The sequence below is a fragment of the Larimichthys crocea genome, chromosome XVII (assembly GCF_000972845.2).
Source record: "Larimichthys crocea isolate SSNF chromosome XVII, L_crocea_2.0, whole genome shotgun sequence".
In the NCBI taxonomy this organism is placed as follows: domain Eukaryota; kingdom Metazoa; phylum Chordata; class Actinopteri; family Sciaenidae; genus Larimichthys; species Larimichthys crocea.
In genome coordinates this window covers 13,516,990-13,542,247 of record NC_040027.1, presented here as the reverse complement: position 1 = coordinate 13,542,247, position 25,258 = coordinate 13,516,990, and the positions used below count along the sequence as shown (strand labels likewise).

Sequence of the window (25,258 nt, the reverse complement as noted above, 5' to 3'; positions counted from 1 at the left end):
GTTCACACCATTGATATTGGCACCTTTGCCTGGCAGCCATGTATGAATGTCTGTGTGTGAATGTATAGGTGATCTGTAACAGTGAGACAGTGCATGCTGGTGTTAAAAGAGTCTGACAGCTGTTGGACTGAAGGACCTGCAGCAGCGCTCCTCCTTACTCTGTGGTTGTAGCAGTCTGTTGCTGAAGGAGCTGCCTAAGCCCCACACAGTTGTTTTTCCTCACAGCAGTGTTGTTATAAATGGGTTCCTTGCTGTTTTGTTGTGTCAGTTTGATGGCATTCATCCTCAGCACACACTTACACAGCCTATAAGATGTAAGAGATTCTTAAAACAGTCTTTTCAGTCCATGAGCCAGTCCACTGAGTCACAGGGGCCATTTAATCAATAGTCGTTTCTCTCCCTCTCCCATTTAGAGCCCTTTGGATCGGGCCCAAGCAGCAAAGAACAAGGGCAAAGTACTTCAAGGCTGGCAAGTACGAGAACCATCCAGTGCTACACAGAGGCCATGGTCTCTGCCCCACAGAGCAGAGACTGATTTATCGACGTTTTACCAGAACAGAGCAGCAGCCTATGAACAGCAGGTGAGCAACACAGATTATTTTTATCTCCTTGTTATGAAATGATGAAAAAATGTCCAAGGTAAACTTTATTTCTCAATGTTTAATGTGGTAATGATGGAAATTTATTTAATTTTAAATTAGGGATGCAACAATTAAACATTCACTTACTTTGCTTTAACATCACAGCTTTGTAACCGTAAAGATTCAGGAACACTTTTTTCTGGATAAAGGTAGTACAGTGAGCAAAATTAAACAAATGTAAACAAATGATGTCCAGGCAGAACAAAAACAAACCTGGAGCACCAACTGAAAAAGGTGCAACTAAACAAAGTTGCGGTACATTCAGACAGGTGTGAAACAATCAGGTCGAGACAGAGACAGTGGGGAGCGACGCTGGCATCGATAAGCCGGTTAGTCAGAGGAATTAAAGTTATTTCCTGATTCACACATAATTGACAGACCCCCACTCACCACCCCACAGCTTTGCCGTGATTTGCTGCTCGATTGCTTAAAGGGTCCTGATTTTCTTCTTCTCGCAGCTTAAGGCCAGAATAAATTGCACACCTCTGCAGAAAACACAGTTGCCTCGTCCTTTAGTCATGTGTAATAAATCCTGCAAATGATCAACATTACCAAATCTTTCCACCCTCATGTTTGACTGACGGTTTACCTCACAGAGCTTCATACAGAGCTTCATCCAGCTCTCCAAATAAAAGTTTAATGTTGAAACTTTGATTAATTGGCAGAAAATTTCATCCCAGGTGCTGTTGACGCTCATTTAGACTTTGTTTTAGTTCATTTCCAGTTTAGGCCTGTGTGGATCACTTCATAGGCAGATATGTTTTAGACGATAACCATCTTATGACTTATTATTTCAGATGAAGTGGACAGAAGTGGTCCAGGACTGCTCTCAGGCCGTGGAGATGAATCCACGGTATGTCAAGGCTCTGTTCAGGAGGGCTAAAGCTCTGGAAAAACTAGACAACAAGAAGGAGTGCCTAGAGGGTGAGACCCTTTTTCTTGCTTTAAAAAAAATATATTTCACAAGTTAAACTTGAAATGTGACTTTATTTATTAAGTCTGTTTTGCTTCCTCTAGATGTCACAGCGGTGTGTATTCTCGAGGCCTTCCAGAACCAACAGAGCATGCTGCTAGCAGACAAAGTGCTGAAACAGCTGGGGAAAGAGAAGGCCAAAGACAAATACAAGGTCTGTGTCCACTTTTAGAGACGTCACATTTTTCTAAATTATCACAGTGAACTTATTTATTCATTTTTTCTCTGTAGAACCGCGAGCCGATGATGCCCTCTCCTCAGTTCATCAAATCCTACTTTAGCTCGTTCACGGATGACATCATCTCGCAGCCTCTGCAGAAAGGAGAAAAGAAAGACGAAGACAAGGACAAGGAGGGCGAGGCAGCTGAGGTGACTGGCAGGTGAGAGAATATTTACTTGGTATTCACTTAACTAGTACACTTAGGTTGTAGCCAGAGAGGCGTATGAGCTCGGGGCATTGACTGAAATGTTGGAAATGTTCCACAGGGTTTTTGTCCTTGTGTTGACCTGATAGAGAGAGGAAAAACCTGCTGGGTCTTAATAGTAATCATACAGGTGTTCTTTGGATGCTTCAGGTATTCTGTGCTTATTCTGCCGTGTGAAGGGCTCATTGCATTGGTAGGGTTTATTTTACTTGGCAATATGACCAACAAAAGTTTTCATCTTTGTTTTTCGTTTCAACTTTCACTTCATTTTCATTTTGGTGTCTGACTCTGACCACAAAGTTACATGATCAGCAGGACAGCGGGTGTAAAATGCTGAATTGGAATTGAAGATATTATACATATTTGTAGTATAATCCGTACTAGAGGACGGGGCACCAACGGTACAGTGAGACAGGATCCATCCCTGCGGAGAAAATGCAGGTTTTTACGCAGGCAGGCTGCAGGGTGTCAAAAAATGCTGCGGATGCCAATCGGAGTTCATTCATTGATCAGAGTTGTCAAACCTCCACAGTCAGCCTGAAATGTCTCTGAAACTGAGACTATCCAGGTGGATTCATGGACTAAACTCTGATACTCTACCTGTTGTGTTCTCGCGTTGTTTATTTCATGTACCAGCTTCTAAATCTGAGTCTGGTTCACAATTTATGCTGCAAAATGGTCACACAAAGAAGTTTAATTTGGTTTGTGACCGATAGTTTGACAGCAGTAAAACGAAAGTCGGGTCATCAATAAAGTGATTTAGGATGATCAGATCAGAATCAGAACTGGCCAAGTGTGCACACATAAAAAAAAATTATTCCTCACACTGTGAATTATAATTTCTTTTCCACCTCTTCAGCTCTGGCTACCTGAAAGCAAAACAGTACATGGAGGAGGAGAACTATGACAAAATCATCAGTGAATGCACCAAGGAGATCGAGTCAGGTGGTCGATACACTGCCGAGGCGCTCCTGCTGCGTGCCACTTTCTACCTGCTGATTGGTAACGCTACTGCCGCTCAGCCTGACTTGGACCGGGTAATCAACATGCACGACGCCAATGTGAAGGTACGGACTACGGCCTGTTTTTGGCCAAGAATTATCAGGACAATCCAGCTACTGAGATTATAAGAAACTCTCTTTGCACCGTTGTCTACTTTTTCAGCTACGAGCCAACGCTCTGATCAAGCGAGGAAGCATGTACATGCAGCAGCAGCAGCCTATGCTCTCCACACAAGACTTCAACATGGCAGCCGAGATCGACACGCGCAACCCTGATGTTTATCACCACAGGGGTCAGGTAGGAGTGCGGCTGAATTCCTTAGAGTTTCCTAACTGATTGGATGTCACTTGTATCCTGTTTCAGTGCCCTCTCTAAAGTTTCTATTCCCTCTCAGCTGAAAATCCTGCTGGACCAGGTGGACGAGGCGGTGGTAGACTTTGATGAGTGTATCCTGCTCAGGCCCGACTCTGCTCTCGCCCAGGCACAGAAATGCTTTGCTCTTGTAAGTAATCGACTAAAGACTTGAAGAAGTCATCATCATCATCTGTCCTGCTGCCTGTAGCATTTAAGGCTCCCACAACTCGAGATTTGTTGCTGAGTTTTGTTTTGTTTCTTTTTTTTCAGTACAGACAAGCATATACTGGAAACAACCCATCACAAGTACAGATAGCCATGGATGGCTTTGAGGACGTGATCAGAAGGTTCCCCAAGTGTGCAGAGGGCTACGCTCTTTATGCTCAGGTACAGAATTAAAGCTATAACCCCTTACTATTTGTGTATAAACCCACCTACTTGAATCCCCTATACAACATCCTACCCAGATCAGGGGGTCCTTCTCTACCTTCAAAAACCTCCTGAAGACCTCCATCTCTTCAGAGAGGACCTCCTCTCCAAAACAACTGGACATGCTAAATCTGTCCCCCTCTAAAACTTGAGTAGTACTCATAGCTGCACTAAAATATCCTTGTAGCACTCTGTCTGTAGGTCTAAGTGTGAATGTAAATGTGTATTTTTCAGGCTTTGACTGATCAGCAGCAGTTTGGGAAAGCAGACGAGATGTACGACAAGTGTATTGAACTGGAACCAGACAATGCAACTACATATGTCCACAAGGGGTCAGCATGTTTTTCTCTTTATGCAGACATACTCTTAAAGTAACGTGATTAATGTGTTAATAGGTTATTAAATGTTCAATATATGTCCAGTTTGTTACAGCTTCAATGGAAACAAGACCTTGACCTGGGTCTAGAGCTCATCAGTAAGGCCATCGAAATTGATAACAAATGTGACTTTGCCTATGAAACTATGGGAACCATTGAAGTCCAAAGGTGAGATTAACATCCACATCTACACATTAGACTGCCAGCTTCTTGAAGTGCTTGAAATAACCAGAGAACTTCTCCTTCCAGGGGCAATCTGGACAAGGCGATAGACATGTTCAACAAGGCGATAAACCTAGCCAAGTCAGAGATGGAGATGGCCCACTTGTACTCGTTATGTGATGCAGCGTACGCCCAGACAGAAGTGGCAAGGAAGTACGGGCTGAAACCTCCGACACTGTAACTCCCCCGCCAAGTGATCGCCAATCTCGTCTTCGCTCAACCCAACTGTGTTAAAAGTGCAACTGTTTGACTTAACTTTGATTTGTAACAGAAAATATTACTGGATTATATGAGAGAGGAGTGGGGGGGAAAAGGAAGAGGCCTGAATATAGACCGTGTTTACATCATATGAAAGGGGTTTGTTATCACGGAAAATGGGATTTCTAGTCACTATCATGCCGGACTGTGATCCGGGTCTCTGGCTGACCTGTAGAGGTCATCAGGGTGGGAAATTGGGTGGGATCGGGGGAGGAAAGGGGAGGTTCTCGCACTTAAATCAACCAGAACATCATCAAACTCTTTTATTGCTCAGAATATAGAGAAGGATTGTGTCGTCCAGAAAGAAAGAGAAAAAAAAACATACATGAATTGTCATGTATACCTGTCTAAATCAACTATAACTATGTTAAAATGTAAGAGAGTCGAAGCGTGCGCAGTCTGTCGAACCAATTACTGACTTTAAATCTACAGAAAATACTGTGAGAGCTTTATGTAGTTCTAATGGACTGTTCACCTTGTTAATTTATGCTGATCTAAAGTGGTTTTGTCCAGCTCCTTTCGTATTGTAACATACATTATCACTTCTGAATGCAAATTCAAAATTGTAGTCCAATGTGTTAACGCCTGTGTTATGTGATGCTGGAATTGAATTGATCTCACGGACACGGCGTGTCGACAGAGAGCTTATGTTAGCATCCTAAAGTGTTTTTTGTTTTGTTTTGTTTTTGTTTTTTTAATTGCGGGATTGCCTGTCTGTGTTCTTTCTTTCTTTCTTCTTTTTCTTTTTTACATACTTTGTGCAGCATGTTCACTTTATAAGTAAATGTAAATGCAATGCTCGTGCTGTCTTGAACACTAGGAAGACCCCGACTACAAGAGACTTTGGGCAAAACACTTTTGATTAGAAAAACTTAACCAACTTAATGTCTTTTAGTTGTTGTTTTTTTTGTTGGAAATATTATGTCTTTTTTTGAATTGCCTCTACTGTCAGAAGATGTCACAAAGGATTGAATATTCAGTGTTTTTTTTTTCCTAGCTCACTTTAAGTGATTTATTTTCTATTGTAAAATGGTTATTTTTCATGCTACGTTTGAATCAAGAGTAACCTTAAGACTGGTTTATTTTTTTTCTCTCTTCAAATTATATTCTCACAAACCCGAGCCTTATTGTTTCCAACCAGCATGCAGCACTGAGAATCTCCTGGTACAGTGTATGATTTGATAAGAAATAAAAATTAGTCACCACTGTTGAATGTTTGGAACATTTTGAATCTTTGGTGATGCCGAGGAAACAAAATCACGCGCTCCAAGCTGCAGCTGGTGAAGGATGACTTCTCTACAAAAATCATCGTTCTGAAAATACAGAATTAAAGAGTTATTCGAGAAATTGATGTTACCGTCAGCAGAAACTTTGGCTGTTTTACATTGACATTCTTTATCGACATGTATGGTGACCAAAGTGAAAGAATATGAATCATAATAAAATTATAATTCCTGAAATGAATTTCAAGCTTTGCAAGTTTTCTCTGCATTCTGCAGCAACAAGTCTTTGTCCTCTGTGACTTTGTTAAAATCAGATAATCCTGCTGATCTGTAACATTGATACTGCTGTAGACCGATAAATCCGTGTTTCGCTTGTTTACATTAAAAGTGAAGCAGCTCATGAAACATAGAAACATTCTCTGATATGTTTATTACTCAGGATGTCAACACCATTTGTATAAAGCATGTTAGTTGTTAGGAGAATTTTTAAAGAAGAACCCTTGAGTAATGAGGACTGGATTCAAAGTATCAAAGTTTAAGTTGGATTTATTATTCTTGTCAGTGCAACACACAAAAGGGGTTACAGAGAGAAGGCTCCCTGATGAGCTCTAACAGTTGGTTCTTATACATTTTTTAAAAATGGGCTGTCTTGGACACCTCCCCACTGATACAGATAACGTAACATTCCTTTTTTTGGTTTTCTGCTCAGTAATGAGCACTATATTTTATATCCACATGTTACTCCCCTACCCTGTCTCTCCTGTCCTTGTACCACTAATTTATAATTGTCTCTCCCTGCCAGCCTCAGTAAATCAGAGGCCAACTAAGGGAAGTATGCAAGACATGCAAAAGACAGGACACACACACACACACACACTATCTATATGAGCTAAATCATGATTAATCTTGCATCAAATAGTGAACTGCACTGCATACTGTATGCAGACGTTCATGCATGTACAAATCACCAGCAGTAAATATTGTGCTAGTACTAGTATTGAACTACAAGACGCAAAACAGTTGCAAGCCTTTAACTAGAGTTATGTAAAGCTTTTGATGGGGTAGTTAGGTCCTAGAGATGTGGTGACAACAGCTGTGCAGAGGAGGGGGGCCCAATTAGATTTTTTTGTCATGGGGCCCAAAATTCCTGGCGGCGTCCCTGTCCACATGGTCCTCCCCTACCCTGTCTCTCATGTCCTTGTACCACTAATTTATAATTGTCTCTCCCTGCCAGCCTCAGTAAATCAGAGGCCAACTAAGGGAAGTATGCAAGACATGCAAAAGACAGGACACACACAATATGAGTTAAAACATCTGCACCTCAGTATAATCTTAATTTTTTAATAATAGTTGTATGTTGCACATTCTGATTTTTTTATAGCTGGATATTGATTGCCATACGGCTTGTTCTGTGTATCACACATAAAATGACATTTAAAAATAACATATACCCATCTAAAGCATGTATATTTAAAATTCCTTGACATCGATAACAAATGTAATGAACCTGAAAATGTAACTCATTTATTTTATGGTTGCCCATACAGTACAGTAGTACATTTTGGAAAGCACTTGAGTATTATATACTGTGCAAAACCAAACATAACATCAGCATTATTACTTATTTTGAATACAAAGAAAATAAACTATGTGTTATTGTCAACCTCTATATTTATTTTTAGGGAAATTCCAAGATTCATCACCATAATTCACAATGACTCGGTCACACTGATGAACACACAGACAATTAATTAAGAGTCAATTAGCTCATTAATCAGGTGACAGCGGCGCGCGACGCTCGGGCCGTGTTGACGGCCTCTGACGTGTCTCCGTCAACATTGTAACAATGGCGGACGCCGTGGACGAAGCTCTTCAGGGCAGCTGGTGAGACAATTTAAACGCAAACTAACATCCAGCAAACGTTTTGTCAAACATGTGCGTGTGTTTGTCTGAGTGAATTTAACATTTATCGGCTGATGAAGGAGAGTTTGTCCGGGCAGCTCCGCGCTGCTCACGGAGGATGCTTAGCTCGGCAGCTAACGTCAGTTAGCCGGCCAAGACAAGTTGGTTCTGATAAATTAACATCAGAGTCATTAAGACCGGGTTAAATTAAGCAGAAGCTCCTAATAAAGACTCATAAAAATGTTTATAGTTTGTCTGTTTGTACGTTTTAAAAGTGAAGCTTGTTAGCCGGCGTGCTAACAATAACTAGCCGGATACTTCCCTTTTAGAGCAGCCTTAGCTTTGAACCTAGCTCCTGATTAAACCTCTTTAATATGATCACAGTATCAAATCAGGTTTTATTAATATAGCCCAAAGTCACAGAGTACATTTTACAATCTGCACAGGGAGTGACACCCTCTGTCCTTAGACCCTCGGTTCAAGTGAGGAAAAACTTGCCCACAAAAAAAACAAACAAAAAACCTTTAACAGGAAAAAAAAAAAAAGTGGAAGAGCCATAGAGGAGGGATAGATGTGATGCGTACAGAACAAATCAACACAAACATATTGTACAATTACAATGAATGATAAAATGATAATGAATTACAATTAATGATAAATTGATTACAGTAGCAGTGTAACCTGTGATAGAGAGACACAGATGCACAGCAGCAGCAAATCATAAACTAACTATAAACTGTGATGGAGATATGGCAGCAATAATGACAGTGGTAATATGTGTAGTGGACGTCGTGCAGGATCACAGCAGCAGCCCCGATCCACGAGAACCTGCTGGACGAGAGAGAGCAGAAACTACAGGGAAGAAGTTTAGTTAGTAGATAGATAGATAGATAGATAGATAGATAGATAGATAGATAGATAGATAGATAGATATACTTTATTTATACCAAGCTGGGAAATTATAGTGCAGCAGCAGCATTACACAAAGTGACAAGTGACAACAAAGAATAAAAAATATACTATAAAGCAAAATATACATAATAAAATATCAAAAAAGCAATAGTAAATATGATAAAATAAAATATATTGTACAGAGGTATATACAGCAAGTTGGCAGTGTTGATATGTACAAAGTAGGGTGAAATGTGAGGTGACTGTAGATTATGACTTAGCTTTTGTTAGTAACATGCATTCATTTTCAGTAAAGGGAGATGTGACTGCGTGTTCAACCAATACCGTGCCTGACTAGGCATAACCCTGAAAGAGACAGAGAGAGAGAGAGAGATGTGTGTATTAATATATTTAAATAATGCTGAAGCCCTCAGTGAAGACAGGGAACTAGTTGAAGAGTTGGAGATAATTGAGATTTATCTCCTTCCTGTTATCTTTATGTGTCCTGATATGTGACCGTAATGGAAAATCACCTGTCAGACTTTGGAGCTGATGTTCAAACACGTTTAACTGCTTCATAATTAAAAAACAAACAAGTTTAAGTCATCAGCTACCAAGCTAATGAACTAACTAATGTCTCTGTTGGAGCCATGTTTTGTTTTTTAATTGTTCTATAATTTAGATGAATTATATAGTATGAGAAAAGTCATTTGGACTTATTAATTGTTTGTGTATTTAGCTCTTTAGCTCATGTCGGCTGTGGGCAGAGGAAGAGGTTTTTTGTTTGAACCCACAAGTAAACACAAAGAGAGAGAGAGAGGACTGACACCGTAATTGACCTTATGTTTAATTTGAGAGCGTTTTGGTTGTTTGTTTTGTTTGGAAAATAAATAATGGAAAGAAGAAACAAGCGACTCCTCCTTATTTTTAATCATATAAAACACATGAGTCAGACGTCCTGTGGCCTGGCACAGCGGTTTTTGATAGAAAAGGGACAAGACAGTCTCTGTAGTGGTACAAAAAAAAGGGACCTAACAGGTTATTTTGTGGTTAAAGCTTCATTATAAGATGTCAAACCTGTAAGTTTGATTAGTCTGCCATGGACAGGGTGAGACGAGGGGGTTGCAATCAGCAGCTACAGCGTTTGATACCATCAAATCTTACACAGTGAGACCTTTAAAGCTGCTAATCAGTTCAGCACAGCAAAGTGTTATGTCATGATTCACGGTATACAAAGAGGGCTTATGATTTATGAATATTTAATACATATTGTACATGATACAATGCTGTGGCAACTATTCATACGAGAGATCTTTAACTGTTCATGCTCCTTCAGGGACCAGGATCTCGCTGAGGCTCTGGACTCTGGTGGCTCTGACATGGAGATGGAGAGAGGCGTCATCCAGGTCCAGGAGAATTCAGCTCAACACAGAGCCAAGATGTGGAAGGTGAGCAGCTGAAAAATGACAACAAGCAGTTTAGCACGTGACTAATTGTAAAAGTATCAGAAGATATTGTGTATAGATTGAGGCCAGTATTGTTTCTAATATTAGAGCATTGTAAAGTCGGACACAAGTCAACGAACTGGAAAGACCAGCGTCACAGGCACAGTGGTGTAAAGCTATCATCTGTTTCGGACACACCCATAGTTGAGGCTTCAGCTGTATTTGAAACCACATACCTGCAGCATATGTTCGTGTGTGACCTCTGGACACAATATGAATAATGTCTAATATACGCTGTCTCAAATATCGCGTGATCTTGCAGGGTCTCTATTTACAAGACCACAACTAGATCTAGAAAATCTGTTGAACAATGAAACAAACAAAGGCAGCTTTTGTCCACAGTTGTTGTTGTTGTGGTGGTGTGTGCATTTTCTATGGCTGCAGCAATTGTTGTCCACTTTTTCTCCTTCTCCACAAATGTGTTCTGTGGTACAAATGTGAAAACACGTCACTCCACTACTCCTCTTCCTTTTCTTTGGTCCAAGAAAACCTGAGAACCTCCACGTTTACTTCCGTGTAGCCAGTTGTTGTTCCTGTTGGTGCTAGAGAGAGCGCTCCTGTTAGTTGTTGACACAGATTGAACGTCTTTATTTGCATGAGCTCAGACTAAAAACCTCTAAAAATATGAAACATGTTTGATTTTATTGAAACGTCAAGACGAGAAAAAACTCAAGACAGTTTCACGACCAGGGGAGTGCACCACAATTTGAGCAAAACCTTCAGGATTTTATACCAAGATTGGAAACATTGTTTGTTGACAGAGAAATTGTTTGGAACGTTGTTTGGTGTCAGGCCAGCACAAGATGTTTTAAAAAGGTTTAACCATCGCTGTAGATCATCTTTGACCCTTTTTAGACAAACAAAGCGGTCGTGGATCTTCAGTCTTGGCAGCTGTTAAATTGATAAATAGATACCATAGAGAATAATCTGAAAGGGCAGCAGGTTGCATGATTTGAGTCACTGATAGCAGATCAGTCTCGGCCTCCCAACATGTGATTATCAAGTGTCCCTTCATGACTCAGAAGCTGCATGACGTCTCGTGGTCATTCCTTGTTTTTGTGTTTTTGGCAGATCGCTCTCAATGTTTCTGGAAAAGGAGACAGCCTGTCTCCGTGGGACGGCGTGCTCGATTTACCAGAACAAACCCTCATTCACAACCGCAGTGAACAGCTGATCGGTGAGTAAATCCCTCCTCTACGCAATCCTGGATTTTAGAATTACAGCAGTGAAAGTGTTTAGTCAGCACCAAAAAAACATGAACAGGATGAATTTAGTCGCCGGCTGTTAGTAAAAAAATCATTTGTCAGCTTGAGTGGTGCTAATACACCTTTATCGCTGACTCAACAGTAGTTGAGTTGCATTGTGGGCAATGTAGGCACCGGGTTTTGACGAGGAAGAAGAATGTGTGCAGTATCTGCTGCATAGATTTAGATCCTGACTGTCTGTCTTAAATCAGTGGAGTGTGCTTTTACTGCTACATGTACTGTGATTAACATATCCTGTCCAACCCGACAAGCTGAAAGTCTTTCTGAGCAGAAAACGTACAGCAACAAAAAGTAGCTTTTCATGGATGCATGTAACTTAGATACCAAAACATCTCTAGGACAAACTTAGTACCTTCTGGGGAGTGGACACACACATCTGGAAACAGCAGGAGAGAAGAAAGACGGGTCATGTTAACTTTCGCTCACAGTCTGCCAGTACAGAGGAGCGTCTCTGACAAGTTGACAGCAAGATCTGGCGCAGCTCAAAATAGAAAACCTCGTATGAGAACGATGCCCAGAAAAACTTTTAAATACAGGAGCGAGTGCTCTTTTCAAGTGCTGTTTTGCTTCCGTGTTCAGACCAGCTGGGAGTGTCCGAGGAGGAGAGGGACGACATGGTGTCTGACATTGAGTCGGTCATCACTTTCTACTGCAAGTCCCGCAACATCTCGTTCACCCCGGAGCTGAGCTGGCCGCATCTCCTCAAACCACTCCTGGGGCTTCAGCTTCCCCGCAGCGACCTCTACAACTGCTTCTATGCTATCATGAATAAATACATCCCCAGGTTTGAGCGCCGTCCTTCATATTCTACTCATGAACAGACCGGAAGTGGAGCCTTGAATTGTAATGTGTGTGTTGCACATGTCCGTTTCAGGGACTGTGTGCCGAGCGGCCGACCCTTCCACCTGTACAGACTACTGCTGCAGTACCACGAGCCGGAGCTCTGCTCCTTCCTGGACACCAAAAAGATCACACCCGACTCCTACGCCATTAACTGGGTGTGTATTTCTTTTCGTTCACAGTCGCAGCTTGTCGTTAGTTAGTCAGTTAGCCACGTCTTAACTGCTGTGTGTGTTTGTATCTCCTTCATAGATGGGCAGTCTGTTTTCCAGCCACTGCCTTCCTGAAGTCACCAAGGTCTTGTGGGACTTTTACCTCCAGCAGGCTGACCCCTTCCTCATCTTCTTCCTCATGCTCATCATCCTCGTCAATGCCAAGTAGGCAGCCGATATCAGAAGCTCTACAGAAACACGGTCACGCTGATCTGAAATCTAAATTAGATTTGTCTCTGTTTGCCTTTAGAGAGAGCATCCTTACACAAGAAGGAGACAGCAAAGAGGACATCATCAGTAAGTCTGGCGTGCTGTTGTTTTGTTTTTGTGGGTTTGTTTGATATCGTGTTAACAGCTGGACTGAAACTTTCTCTGTCACAGAAATGCTGGAAGTGTCACCGTCTCTCCTGGAGGCTGAAGACATTGAAGATTTGTTTTCTCTGGCTCAGTATTACCAGAGCAAGACGCCTTTGTCGCTGAGAAAGGTAAGGCGCTATGAACGGATAAACGATGTGTTTGAGACGCACGGAGCAGTGCTGAGCATAACCACAAGCTTTGTGATCGCAAAGCTAACAAAGAGATAAAGGCAGCGGCACAAGAGAACTCATTGTTTCCAAACTGTTATTTGTTTTTTTTTGCCTCCGATAGATGAACCAGAATCTGTTCGGTAGCAGCCTCGTGGCTCTGAAAGAGGAGGACACTGACCTGAGTCAGGCGCTGTGCCTCCCCGTGTCTGTCCCCGAGATCCTGCAGGCCAACCAGCTGCAGCAGGTCAGTAACGCTCAGGTTACTCCCAACTAAACTCAACCAAGGAATCAATTATTAACCTTTTTCGCAGGTTAGCCATGTGAGTAGAAAGAACAAAAGGAGAATGTTTAATGTGATGTTTTTTTTCCAGGATGGGGTCCGATTCTTTGTGGTGGATTGTCGGCCTGCAGAGCAATACAACTCCGGGCACCTGTCCACGGCCTTCCACCTGGACTCTGACCTGGTGAGAACATTGATGGTCAAACATATGAATTATATGAACATATACGGAGTCCTAAATGTGTTTTCCTTTCTTCTCTCAGATGCTCCAGAACCCCTCTGAGTTCGCTCTCTCTGTCAAGTCCCTCCTGGAGGCTCAGAAGCAATCTTTGGAGTCCGGCTCCATCGCCAGCGGAGAGCACCTGTGTTTCATGGGCAGTGGGAGGGAGGAGGAGGACATGTACATGAACATGGTGCTGGCACATTTCCTGCAGGTGAGGGACGAGCAGGCAGCTGGAGGGTGACATGAATATCCCAGTTCTTCACTAACATCCGTTTTCTGTTACAGAAAAACAAAGAATATGTCAGCATCGCTAAAGGAGGTTTCATGGGTAAGTAGACACAAGAGATATATTGTGCACACCACACATTCATATGTGGGGTACGCATGGTTTCTATATCTGCTCGCAAAATGCAGTTGTGTAAAGTGAAAACTCACTGAGGTTTGTGCGTTTCCAGCCCTCCAAAAGCATCTGGTAGACATGAATGTGGAGGGCCTCGACTCGTCGTACGTCCACTGGATCGTCAGCACGTCAGGATCTCACAGCAGCCTCAGCTCTGCTGACGTAAGTGGCTGCAAACATTCGAGAACGCACGCATCAGCAGTTTGACTTTAAAGAAGTACAGTGAATAAACAGATTATCTGTCTTTTCAGGGGGATTCAGTCCCCGGAGACAGCAAAGGCGTCAAGTCTTTGGTCAACAAAATGACGTTTGCTCTCAAGTCGAAGTCTGTAAATGTGAAGGAGAAGATGATCAGCTTCATCGAGAATACCTCCACCCCTGTAGAAAGGTGAGGTCAAACCCCTGAAAGTCCGAACTACAACACACCTCTGCTTCCTGATTTTTTTTGGGGGGGTGAAATTCTTAAAGTTTTGTTACAATCTCAAAAAAACAATGAAATCACTCAAAGTTCTGCAACTGTTACTTTTCTTTTTTTTCACACTAAAATTAAGGTTAATAACATTTATCAGGTGCTACTGACATGAACAGCGAGTGGTCGATGACTATAACTGACATTCAGAGTTTCAGTTTATTTATTTTTTTGTCTTTTAAGTTCACCAAACCTTGTGCCTTATCCCATGCTAGAATATCTTTCAATCTGCCCTGGCCAGAGAAGGTGACTCCGGATCGGTAAGAGCTCCCCCGACGTTGAGCTGTTTGTCACCAGCATGCTCACCGACTGTAGATCCCCCGCACCGGTCCGCCGGGTTGTAGGAGAGTTAGCCTGTGTCACATTAACGCATGCTTGGTGTCGGCACGTCAGCCCACACCGCTCACTCATGTAACGACGCCACACGTTTCCCCCCCCCATAGAGTGTGTAGAGGCAGGCTGTGGACGAGATGTTCAGGGTCTGTCTTCATGCTTTCACTAACAACATTCAGCACTGCTGTTTTTTTAGTTTCGCACCACCGAAGCTGCTGCGGCCTTTCAGGGAGCATTGAGTCATCCCTACATCCACAACTCACTGAGGCCGTCATCTCTTCCCTGTGTGAATACGTGAGGTGTTTTTAGGGAGAACCTCAGCTTCACTGCTGTTTGCTTAGAGATGCTCTTTAACAGTCTGTCTGTCCATTTCATTGTTGTTCCTTTAGATGATAACCAGGGCTATGCAGAACCGTGAATCCACTTTAAAAGATAAAAGCAACGCTACGGTTTGCTGCAAATAGCCCTGAATATCATACACTAACTAATCTGTAGCTCTTCTGGAGTATAAATGTCTCATTTAACCTCTTTCTTAATGTTTAACAGCATAACCTGGTAGTAGTGGGCTAAGAACCTTTTACTGCAGCCCGGAGCTCTTCATGCCATTTCTATTTGTGTGCAGCCTTCGCTGTTGTGTCTATTAAATCTCACTTTTAATCACAGTCATCAGTGTGTTTGTTGCTGACGTTGCCCTGTTGCCGTCCGTCTGTAGGCACGTGAGCAGCAGCGACCGCGTCGGCAAACCTTACCGCGGGGTGAAGCCTGTTTTCAGTATTGGTGACGAAGAGGAGTACGATACAGGTGAACTCTCTCTGAATGTAGTTGCAGTGGAGATTAAGAGTATTTTAAATAAGGTGACCTCTATCTAATGGCCTCCCCTCGCAACAGATGAGATCGACAGCTCATCCATGTCAGATGACGACAGGAAGGAGATTGTCAACATTCAGACGTGGATACACAAACCGGATGTAAAGCATCACATTCCATGTAACGAGGTGAAGGAAACCGGTCACATGTTCCCCAGGTGAGTCGCTGACTGAATGAACTCACCCTGAAACCCTACGGGCGCAATCAGACAGTCTAAGGGCGAGAAGTTGAATGGGTCAGCCTGAAATGTCTCTGAAACTGAGACTGTCCAAGTGGATTCATGGACTAAACTCTGATACTCTACCCGTTGTGTTCTGACTTTGTTTATTCCATGTACCCGGCTTGTCTGAATGAACCCTACTTCCTCAGCTGTCATGGGTGTGGAAGGCTGGGATGACTAATCTCCACTTCCTCAGACATGAACGAACGAGAGGCATTGTAATAATTCAGGAATCTATGAATCGTTAACACTGACTCTGTTAATCTGTTATATTCTGCAGCCACTTGTTGATCACAGCGACTCACATGTACTGTCTGCGGGAGATCGCCTCGAGGAAAGGTTTCGCCTACATCCAGTCGAGACAAGCTCTGAACTCCGTGGTGAAGATCACATCCAAAAAGAAGCACCCAGAACTGATCACGTTCAAGTTCGGCACCAACAACTCAGCTGGAGTGGAGATATCAGCGGTTGAGAGGTGCTTGATTACAAATGCAGACATGGGTCATTTTAAGCTACTTTGGTGTTATTTGTGAGTTTATCAGTGATTTATTCGAAAATGAACAGACAAAATTTGACAACTTTACAGCATGTTATCAGAGTGAGTACATCAAGGAAGAAACTAGAGCCAGCAGGAAATTCTTATCTTAGCATAAACCGCGTCCAAGAACGTAAATATGCATACTTCCCAAAATGTCAAAATATTTCTTAAACACACTGGAAACGTGTCTGATTTAGCAGATTATCCTGGGAGATGAAGCACAGCATTCGTAATTAGACCAACGTTAATTATCTTAGGATATTAAAACGGTGTATTTTTAGAGATTAGAAGTTGGTGTGAATGCCAGAATTGTAAATCTTACTTAGTCCATAGCTACAGTAATGATGAAGAGTTGCAGTAGTTTCGAAAGGTCCCATAGAAGATTTAGAGTTTGCTCCGAGGTCAAACAGAAAGGCAAAGCGACTCCATTCCTCTGACACCGTTATTGTTCTTGGGGAGGGTTTTCAAACTACATTTATTGTTCCCAAGTTTCATTCTATAGTGAACATTTTTTCACAATAAATGCTGATTTTATGCGACTATATAAAATCACTTCACAATAAATGCTGATTTTATGCGACTATATAAAATCACTTTACAACATAAGAAAAAATCAGGCCTTACCTGACTCAGTGCCCTCCAGACGGGCCTCTCAGCCTTTCCCTTGAACCCTTTCAGATGCTCCAAAAGGGCCTATTTTGCCCCGCTGCTCATCGAGCTCCACTGGCTACCTGTAGCAGCCCACATTAAATTCAAATCACTAATGCCGACTACAAAATAGTCTCCAGTTCTGCATCCACCTACTTCCTCATACAGACACGTTACCTCCTCCAGTGAACGACGCCTTCCAACAACCGGACATGATAAATCTATCCCGCTCTACAGCTGTCATCTAAATGACAAATGTTAATGTAATAATTATACAAACTCAACATTAAATGTGAACACAACAGGGTATATAATCTGATTTTATAGCAGCATTTGTTGGTAGTTATTTGTTAATTTCTTGTTTCCTCCTCACAGATATTTGATACCCAACGCAGGCGACGCCACCAAGGTCATTAAGCAGCAGATCATGAAAGTCCTCGATGCTCTGGAGAGCTCGTAAAAAGGGAGACGACGGGCTCATGACGGCCAGCCGTGACACAAAGCGTAAGAAGAGTCTCTGTCTGCCAAGAGTGAAACCTTCTCCCGCTCTCCCTCCTTGGACAGATCCAGTGCAGTGTTGACTGTGAAGCCCTGTGTTGTCTGTGTTTGGGACATGGGGATGGGGGGGGGGGCACACACTGCTGACTGCAGGCCTGTAGGACAGGCTGTGTGTGATGAAATACTTAGGTGCTCCGCAGTCATCCAACCATTCTCTTACACTAATTTAAACAATATTGGTTATACTGTATGTTTTTCTTTATTATTACAGTGCAATTTCCACTTTTGGCAACTTCCCTCTGGCCTTAACGTAGCGCACTCACTGACCTGTTCCTCTTTGACTCATTTGTTTTGCAGTGCACAGTACTGAAGCTCGGTCATGTCTCTTTAATTTTCAGACGCGTTGGCAGTGGATTTAATCATAGTTCTGGTCAGGAAGCGAGCATGAGGCAGCCAGCTCAAACTTTAAAACGCACATCCCAAAAAAAACAAAACAAAAAAAAAAACTGAAGAAAAGAAAGCAGTGCTGGCACATGAGGCAGGTTTCCTACCGCAACTGTTTTTGATAACTTTTTCTTTTCCAGCAGGCAGCCTTAAATAATAAAACTTATTTGAGGAAGTTTATAAATATTTGATGTATATATTGTGTAAGCTGCACAGACCTTTGCAATGTCCTTTTGAAAAAGCATATCCTGATAGTTAGAATATGCAGTGAAACTTTGAATGGCTCCCCTCTTTCTTTCGAGTTTACGAGAGATAATTTATTCTCTGCTTTTACATATAATAATTAATTAACCTCATCTCATTAGCAGTGTGATGTAGCTCTCTGAAAGCACTGTTCACAGCCCCTCTGGACTACGTTAGTATTACAACAAACAGGAGGTATGGTGATTGTAGTTATTAAGAGCCTGAGCACCTCTGTATTTTTTCCATCCTCTTCAGTATGTGAATTATTTCAATTAACCTCATAATAAAACAAATCGCTGATTGCGTTGGCATCTGGAAGGCATGCTGACTCCGACATATTTGGAAAGAAACGATCGCCGTGACGAGGACTGCGCTTTGCACTTTTAGGCGCAGCTCTGAGAGGAATGAAAAGATAATTTGTAAAAAGAAAATAATAAAAAAAAGTCATCATATATCTATCTATGTTTTCAGATCTTCTCCATCGTATTAGTGGAAACTAGGCAGTTTCAGTTTGCTTGCCACTGTTGCCTTCGGCCTCATGCCTGTGATGTGTGATTATTGGCACCAGCAGTGGCAACATATCACAGTATATTGCTGCTTCTCCTCTAATCTTAAACTCTGTTTCAAACCTTTGTTTGTCGCTTACTTATTCATTTTTGCATTGAAGTCTAGTCGTGTAGGCAGCCTCGGGTTTAAAGTGTGAGAGTCTCTGAAGTGATGCAACACCTCCCTGACAGCTCCTGAGAGGGTTCATCTCCCTTTTTGTCTCCTAAAATTAAAAACATGCGGCACATCTAAAAATACGGGCAACGGAAACCAAAAACTTGAATTAAAGACTTATAGACGAATCCGATGTTTCTTCACTCCGCTCTTTGAAAGCATTCCTGTGTAATCCACTCATTGTGTTATTGTAATTTTGTGATCTTCTTCAGTATTGACTGGAACATCCTTGATCGGGGGAGTCTTAACATTACTCTGCAACATCACTGGCAAAGGATGTCACCACTAGTTGAAATGCAACATGTCTGAAAGTGTAATTTGCACCTTACTGTACTGCTATTATTTTCTAAGCATTTCTGTTTTTAATAAATGGAGATTATTCAACTGCACCTGTGTTTGTACATTGTCATTCAGACATTATTTTCAGTATGAGAGAAAGGGGAAGCTTCACACTGGTGTCTGATTCGATTATTGTAAACAAATCTAGCAGAAGAACATTAGAGGAACCTAATCTCACCGCAGAGCCTGACTCGGTTTTCACGTCTCTCACTGATGCTCTAATTCGTAGGATGACGAAGAGAGAGATCCTCCTATCTTCTCACCACCAGTCAACGTTGGTCCATCTCCAACCTCCTCCATCTATCTACAGTGCTGATTTCTTCCCTCCATCCACCTACCCTTTATCCCTTTATCTCTTTCTCATCCCTTAACCCCTTGACTCTTAACCTTTACCCTGCGTCCCCTTCCTTCCATCCCTCATCCCTCCTACAGTTCATCTCGGTTCACCTTCATCCACAGTATACAATGAACCTGTATAAATATAAATCTGTAACCATACTGGTGTTTTTGTTAGTGAAAAAAAAGATTTGAGATTTGTTTTATAACCTTTACGGAGACAGGATCACAACATAGTACTCTTTTTATATTAACACAAATATTGAACGTAACTGTCAGTGTGAGGCAGACGTGCTTGCTTTATATTATTGTTATTGTATTATTATCATTAAAGGCAATGTTAAAAATAAGTCTAAGATAAGAACAAGAATGAATTAAATGTCCAAATATTCACTGTTAATTCAGATTTTATTTAAATATACAATAATAATAGATTATAATAATGAATGCCTGGTTATAATAACTAAAGCCTCCCAGTATCATGTATATGTTTTAACTATTTGATCAATAATTAGCTGCTGATTGAGTGACCCAATCAGGGAACACTGACACTGTATTGGCAGCAGACACCCCACCTCCCTACTGACGTCGCTTCTCCTTTAAATTTCACAATAAAAGTTCTTAACTTTACATAAACTCTGGCACGTGTCGTAGAGTGATTTTAATTCAAAAGCCACGACTCTTATTTTGAAAGGCACCCGGAATCACATGACCCACGTGTCAGCTGTGGACTGTGAACCCAAACAAACAAACCTCTGCATTCATGTCCACTTTAGCTAAAGCGATGTCCAGTAAGTGCAAAGTTTATTTCACTGAAGCAGAAGCTACCTGAGTGAATATTATTACTCATGTATTATTAATACATCGGCTGCAGCTCGTCAAAGCCTCCTCTGGGTGTACTTCAAACACAGTGACCGTCTCTTGTCTCCTCAGAGTTTCGTCTGGCTGTGGTCCAGCTGCAGGTGACCAGCGTCAAGGCGGAGAACCTGAGCAGAGCCCGGAGGCTGGTGAAGGAGGCTGCGGGACAGGGCGGCCAAGTGGTGCTGCTGCCGGTGAGGAGGCTCCCTGATGTGGGGCCGGTGTTTCGGTGAAACGAGCGACCGTGTTAACTAGTGACCGTCAACCGAATGTCAGGTTGTCATAGTTACGGCAGCCGTTGTAAAGAGAAAGATAGTTTTTTTATTAATATTATTATTATTTATAAACAATACAATCAATAACAGTAAAAGGAAACAATACCAAAAAAAAAAAAAAACTACCTGGTTTGTGTCTTGTTTGCTACGATGACTTCTCTTTCTGTAACTATGACAACGACGGCTGAATTCGGCTAATGGTCACCAGTTAACACGTTTTTGTTTGTTTGTTTGTTTTTTTACTGACAAGTCCAACAGCGAGAAGCCCTCTGCCTTTCTCCTCTGTCATTATGTCATTATGTCCACAGAAGCTGCTGAGCCCGGTTTACATTGCCAGCTCACCCGGCTCCGGTTCTAGCACGACACCAGCTTTAAGAGTAGACTTAAGACTTTCCTTTTTTAATAGAGGTTATAGTTAGGACTGGCTCAGGTCATCCCTTAGTTATGCTGCCATAGGACTAGACTGCCGGGGGACTCACACAGGGTTATGCCTAGTCAGGCACGGTATTGGTTGAAGATGCAGTCACATCTCCTTTTACTGAATTCTCTCTCTCTCTCTTTCTCACCTTTTATCAACACAGGAATGCTTCAATTCTCCGTATGGAACTAGCTTCTTCCCGTCATATGCTGAGAGGATCCCAGGAGAGTCCTCACAGATGCTGTCGGAGGCAGCGAAGGAGAATAAGGTGTATCTAGTGGGAGGTAAGGAAGCTTCTGTGACTGATGTACTGTACATAATACACGGTCTATCGAGTACTGTAAGTATTTTCCTCCACTGTAATCTGAATGTTTACTCTTCCATGATAATCAACGTCCTTAATTTATTATTTAAATGCTAGAACAGACTAAAAACGAGAGCAGAAGTAAAGAGGTTTCACTTCTCTTACTCTTGTTTTATTTATTTTTCATTCACTCTACATCTTGGACATCAGTACTGTAGGTTTTGGTATTGGTGCCACTGAGTTAAAGTCTAACAGAGTTAATAAATGATATCAGTTAAGCCATGTAAAATATTGTTTTTATTGAAGGGAGTCACTCTCACTTTATCTTCTCTGGCTGTAACAGCTTTAAAACAACGGGAGCGGCAACTGGTGATACTGGCATGTCGCTTTTTCTTCCTCCAACACACCTAAATGTTATGCAGACATCAGTGATGTTATAACTGCACCTGTGCTTTTCCTGTCAAGACATGTCAAAGTTCTTCAGAGGCGTACAGTTCCTCCTCTCACCCTCATTACAAATTGTTTCTTACCTGTCAGCTAGTTAGATTCACCTGTTATGTTTTCGGTTGATGCCAATGCGGATGGGTGTCTTGAACAGGATTTTATGGCTCAAAGACGAGAACTCTCTGCAATATCCTCATCAGGGTCGTGAGGGACTTGAGCTTATCCCAGCTGAGACTGGGCGAGAGGCGGGGTACACCCTGGCCAACTTGGTGCTAAAGCGTTTTTGGGACATTCAGGAACTGATGTAAACTTTAGGAAAAATCTGAACAGTGACACGTCTTGTTCTCCAGGATCCATCCCTGAAGAGGACGGTGGCAAGTTGTATAACAGCTGTACAGTGTTTGGGCCCGATGGACAAATGATTCTGAAACACAGGAAGGTATGTGTGCATGAATTACAGCTGTTTATTGAAGTTATAGCAGGACATTTGCCACCTCTCTCTTCATCTTTCACCGTTTCCCTTCAAGATTCACCTCTTTGACATCGACGTTCCCGGGAAAATCCGATTCCAGGAGTCTGAGACGCTGAGCCCGGGCAGCAGTTTGTCAGTGTTTGAGACACGTAAGTCTCCGACTCCTGTCTTCTTCTTCTTCGTCTTCCCTGCAGCTGGACGATCATTTAAAGCGTCCTCTTTGTAATTCCTCTCACAGCGTTCTGTAAAGTCGGCGTGGGGATCTGCTACGACATGAGGTTTGCCGAGCTCGCGCAGCTCTACAGCAGGAAAGGTCGGTGGCTGATGAGATTGTTTAAGTGGCATCAGTTGTTTTTGAGGATGTGCAGGACAGTTGATCAGGTTGTTCTCTTTGCACTCAGGCTGTCAGCTGCTGGTTTACCCCGGAGCCTTCAACATGACGACTGGTCCAGCCCACTGGGAGCTTCTGCAGAGAGGGAGGTCAGACTGAGACATTTTGGAAACTGAAACATGAAAACATCTTAAATCATGTGATATGAGTCGGTTGGCTTGGTGGGAGAAAGAGGAACAGAAAGTTGTTTAAAGTTTGACCAATATATCATAAATCTGCTGTAAAATGTTGCATTTATATTCCTTTTGGATTCATCCTAAATGAAACTGATCTGCTCTAAACTGCAGACTTGAATAAAACCTTTAAAATTGCAGTGCATGGATGTATACGCATTTATAATTTGACATACATCATGTGGTTGTCTCCTTCGCAGGGCGCTCGATAACCAAGTGTACGTGGCCACAGCGTCTCCTGCCAGAGATGAAACTGCTTCATACGTCGCCTGGGGTCACAGCACTGTTGTTAACCCATGGTACAGTAAGAACATGTTGCCTCTGGACGACTGTTAAATGTGACAGAGCAAACTTTTGATAAATTTATATGTAGAAAACTAAGTTCTGAAAGAGCCTTCATTCTCTGATGAACAACCTCATCCTGCACACAGTTAAACGTCATACGTCGGGGAGAATAAAATTAAAAATTGAAAAGAAGCCCATTAAGACTGTTTAAATCAAAAGAAAGCACAGACAGAATTGTATAAAAAGTTGTACTGTGCAGTTATTCCTATGCAACATAACGTCCATAAAATATGTCATAAGGACATCAGTTTACTCAGTGATAATAAAAAAGGATCCAAAGTTTGGCAACCACTAATCTAAATGCCGCTCAGATTACCGTCTGACAAACCAGCTGAACACTCAGTCAGTTTATTTTTCTTGATGAACGTCTTCTTGAACATATTTACAGTAATAAACAAACAAACAGTCACATCCAGAACAGTAGGGATCAGCAGGAACACACTGCGTCTGTGGTCACAAACTGTTTACTTTACCTGACCAGTCAAAGACTTTATTTACGAGAGGAGGCAGCTGTAAATCCAGTTAGACCTGTTGTCTGTTCACCAACAATATTACAGCTGCTACACTCAGGTTAACTGCATTCAAGGATAGGTAGCATAAATCGGGACTACTCCAACTACTGTGGTGTTTCTTCTTGGGTATTGGTGTCACATTGAGTCATATATGTCATATTTTGTTTTCCAGTATTGACCAGCTGTCTGTCTGAAGGCTTTCAGGTGTTAAATGTTGCAGATTTGTGATTGTTGCGATCTGTGTTTGCAGGGGAGAAGTCATCTCAAAGGCCGGACCAGAGGAGGCTGTAATTTATGCCGATATCGGTGAGTGACAAGTTTCTGCAGACAGTGTTGATCAGGGGGTTGTAACTATAGGTCTAAGGGCCTGCAAAGGTGTTGTCATTCTTTGTGTGTTGAACCTCTCTGTGTCCTCACGTGACCTGTTCCCAGACCTGCAGTACTTAGCCGACATCCGGCAGCAGATCCCGATCACAGCTCAGCGTCGCAACGACATCTACGCAGTGACGTCTACGCAGAAAGGGTCGAGCTGAGCGCTGAGACTCTGAGAGAGAGAAAGTGTGAAACACAAACTGTGCAGCAGATCACTGCTCCTCTGAGTCGTCTTCTCCCTGAAGCACAGGACTTAATTCGTGTGGAAACAAGAGATGCCAACATGTTTGGGCAACCACAACACTGCGCACTTCTTCAGGATCAAACTGTGATTTTATTTTGTGTATATCCGCTGCTGAAATTAAGTAGCTGATCAATAGAAAATCTATTTTTTACATCATTTATTAAAATAGAAAATCAACATTTTCTGGCTACAGCCTCTTAAATATGATGATCTACATCCTTTAATCTGTTACATCTTATTGTCATATTTTCTGCCATGATGAAAATCATGAACAGATTTACAGTAATAAATTGAAATAAAAAACATCGTCATGAATGGGTTCGGACATCTTTATTAAAGCTTAAAACAATTCTACCCTGTGACAAACAGAAGTCAAGTATATACAACATACAGGTCACATGTTACGGTAACTGTACAGTATGTTGAATATTGAAGTGGTCACAACAAATACATATTTACAAATCAGTGCTCGGCTTGTCTCAAGTCAACAAAAGTGGAAATTTAGCAGTTTTTACACGTCAGTCTCCATCGACTGCGTTGTGATCGCCTCTGACTCCTCCGTGTTTGGATATCTCCTCTTGTATCCTGAAGACAGCAAACAATCATTTCAATAAGAGCAAACATGATTTCAACCTGTTTATACAAGTTTAAAATGAGTAAATGTTTAATAAACATCCCTCTACATTAGCAAGAAAGCGGGTTATTTAGGGTCATTAACATTATTTATGAGTCTGACTGGCTCGTGGCTTCTCAGGGTCAGGATCAACAGATCAAGTCTTAGTTATACACAAACCTGATTCACATCATGTTAGGAACTATATATATATATATATATATGTATATATA

At 42.0% G+C, this 25,258-nt stretch overlaps 4 protein-coding genes across 8 annotated transcripts in view; 3 read left to right on the top strand and 1 right to left on the bottom strand.

Annotated features, from left to right (window-relative positions):
- Positions 1-6,145, top strand: part of tomm70a (translocase of outer mitochondrial membrane 70 homolog A (S. cerevisiae)) — a 10,057-nt gene extending 3,912 nt beyond the window's left edge. The window contains exons 3-12 of the mRNA XM_019252973.2: positions 1,439-1,565; positions 1,659-1,768; positions 1,846-1,994; positions 2,899-3,106; positions 3,204-3,338; positions 3,436-3,543; positions 3,666-3,782; positions 4,059-4,156; positions 4,247-4,369; positions 4,451-6,145. Of these exons, the coding sequence (XP_019108518.1) occupies positions 1,439-1,565; positions 1,659-1,768; positions 1,846-1,994; positions 2,899-3,106; positions 3,204-3,338; positions 3,436-3,543; positions 3,666-3,782; positions 4,059-4,156; positions 4,247-4,369; positions 4,451-4,604 (1,329 nt within the window). The 3' untranslated portion in view covers positions 4,605-6,145. The remainder of the gene's footprint in view (positions 1-1,438; positions 1,566-1,658; positions 1,769-1,845; positions 1,995-2,898; positions 3,107-3,203; positions 3,339-3,435; positions 3,544-3,665; positions 3,783-4,058; positions 4,157-4,246; positions 4,370-4,450) is intronic.
- Positions 6,146-7,680: 1,535 nt separating this feature from the next.
- Positions 7,681-19,318, top strand: tbc1d23 (TBC1 domain family, member 23). 2 transcript variants are annotated; one of them, XM_019252968.2, is made up of 19 exons: positions 7,681-7,788; positions 10,034-10,145; positions 11,274-11,379; positions 12,047-12,251; positions 12,342-12,465; positions 12,560-12,684; positions 12,770-12,816; positions 12,901-13,004; positions 13,168-13,290; positions 13,418-13,510; positions 13,590-13,760; positions 13,835-13,877; positions 14,005-14,111; positions 14,201-14,337; positions 14,634-14,678; positions 15,464-15,552; positions 15,640-15,775; positions 16,119-16,313; positions 17,400-19,318. In XM_019252968.2, the coding sequence occupies exons 1-19, from the start codon at positions 7,751-7,753 to the stop codon at positions 17,482-17,484; spliced, it is 2,085 nt and encodes a 694-aa protein (XP_019108513.1). In that variant the 5' UTR covers positions 7,681-7,750; the 3' UTR covers positions 17,485-19,318. The 2 variants fall into 2 exon arrangements, with proteins under 2 accessions (XP_019108513.1, XP_019108514.1); XM_019252969.2 differs by lacking the exon at positions 14,634-14,678.
- Positions 19,319-20,253: 935 nt separating this feature from the next.
- Positions 20,254-24,724, top strand: nit2 (nitrilase family, member 2). The gene is made up of 10 exons (XM_019252975.2): positions 20,254-20,395; positions 20,538-20,656; positions 21,319-21,439; positions 22,254-22,342; positions 22,431-22,524; positions 22,614-22,688; positions 22,777-22,855; positions 23,140-23,238; positions 24,047-24,102; positions 24,229-24,724. The coding sequence occupies exons 1-10, from the start codon at positions 20,368-20,370 to the stop codon at positions 24,327-24,329; spliced, it is 861 nt and encodes a 286-aa protein (XP_019108520.2). The 5' UTR covers positions 20,254-20,367; the 3' UTR covers positions 24,330-24,724.
- A 3-nt stretch (positions 24,725-24,727) lies between these two features.
- Positions 24,728-25,258, bottom strand: part of LOC104928276 (butyrophilin-like protein 2) — a 2,955-nt gene continuing 2,424 nt past the window's right edge. For all 4 annotated transcript variants that reach the window (XM_027290539.1, XM_027290540.1, XM_027290541.1 and 1 more), the window contains one exon: positions 24,728-24,997. In XM_027290539.1, the coding sequence (XP_027146340.1) occupies positions 24,924-24,997 (74 nt within the window). In that variant the 3' untranslated portion in view covers positions 24,728-24,923. The remainder of the gene's footprint in view (positions 24,998-25,258) is intronic.

Bases quoted from the DNA above. Each gene is read 5' to 3' on its own strand.
- tbc1d23 (XM_019252968.2), top strand. From the start codon at position 7,751: ATGGCGGACGCCGTGGACGAAGCTCTTCAGGGCAGCTG. The intron at 7,789-10,033 runs GTGAGACAATTT...ATGCTCCTTCAG, and splicing joins GAAGCTCTTCAGGGCAGCTG to GGACCAGGATCTCGCTGAGG. The intron at 11,380-12,046 runs GTGAGTAAATCC...TTCCGTGTTCAG, and splicing joins CCGCAGTGAACAGCTGATCG to ACCAGCTGGGAGTGTCCGAG.
- nit2 (XM_019252975.2), top strand. From the start codon at position 20,368: ATGTCCACTTTAGCTAAAGCGATGTCCA. The intron at 22,525-22,613 runs GTAAGTCTCCGA...TTCCTCTCACAG, and splicing joins TTTGTCAGTGTTTGAGACAC to CGTTCTGTAAAGTCGGCGTG. The intron at 22,689-22,776 runs GTCGGTGGCTGA...CTTTGCACTCAG, and splicing joins GCAGCTCTACAGCAGGAAAG to GCTGTCAGCTGCTGGTTTAC.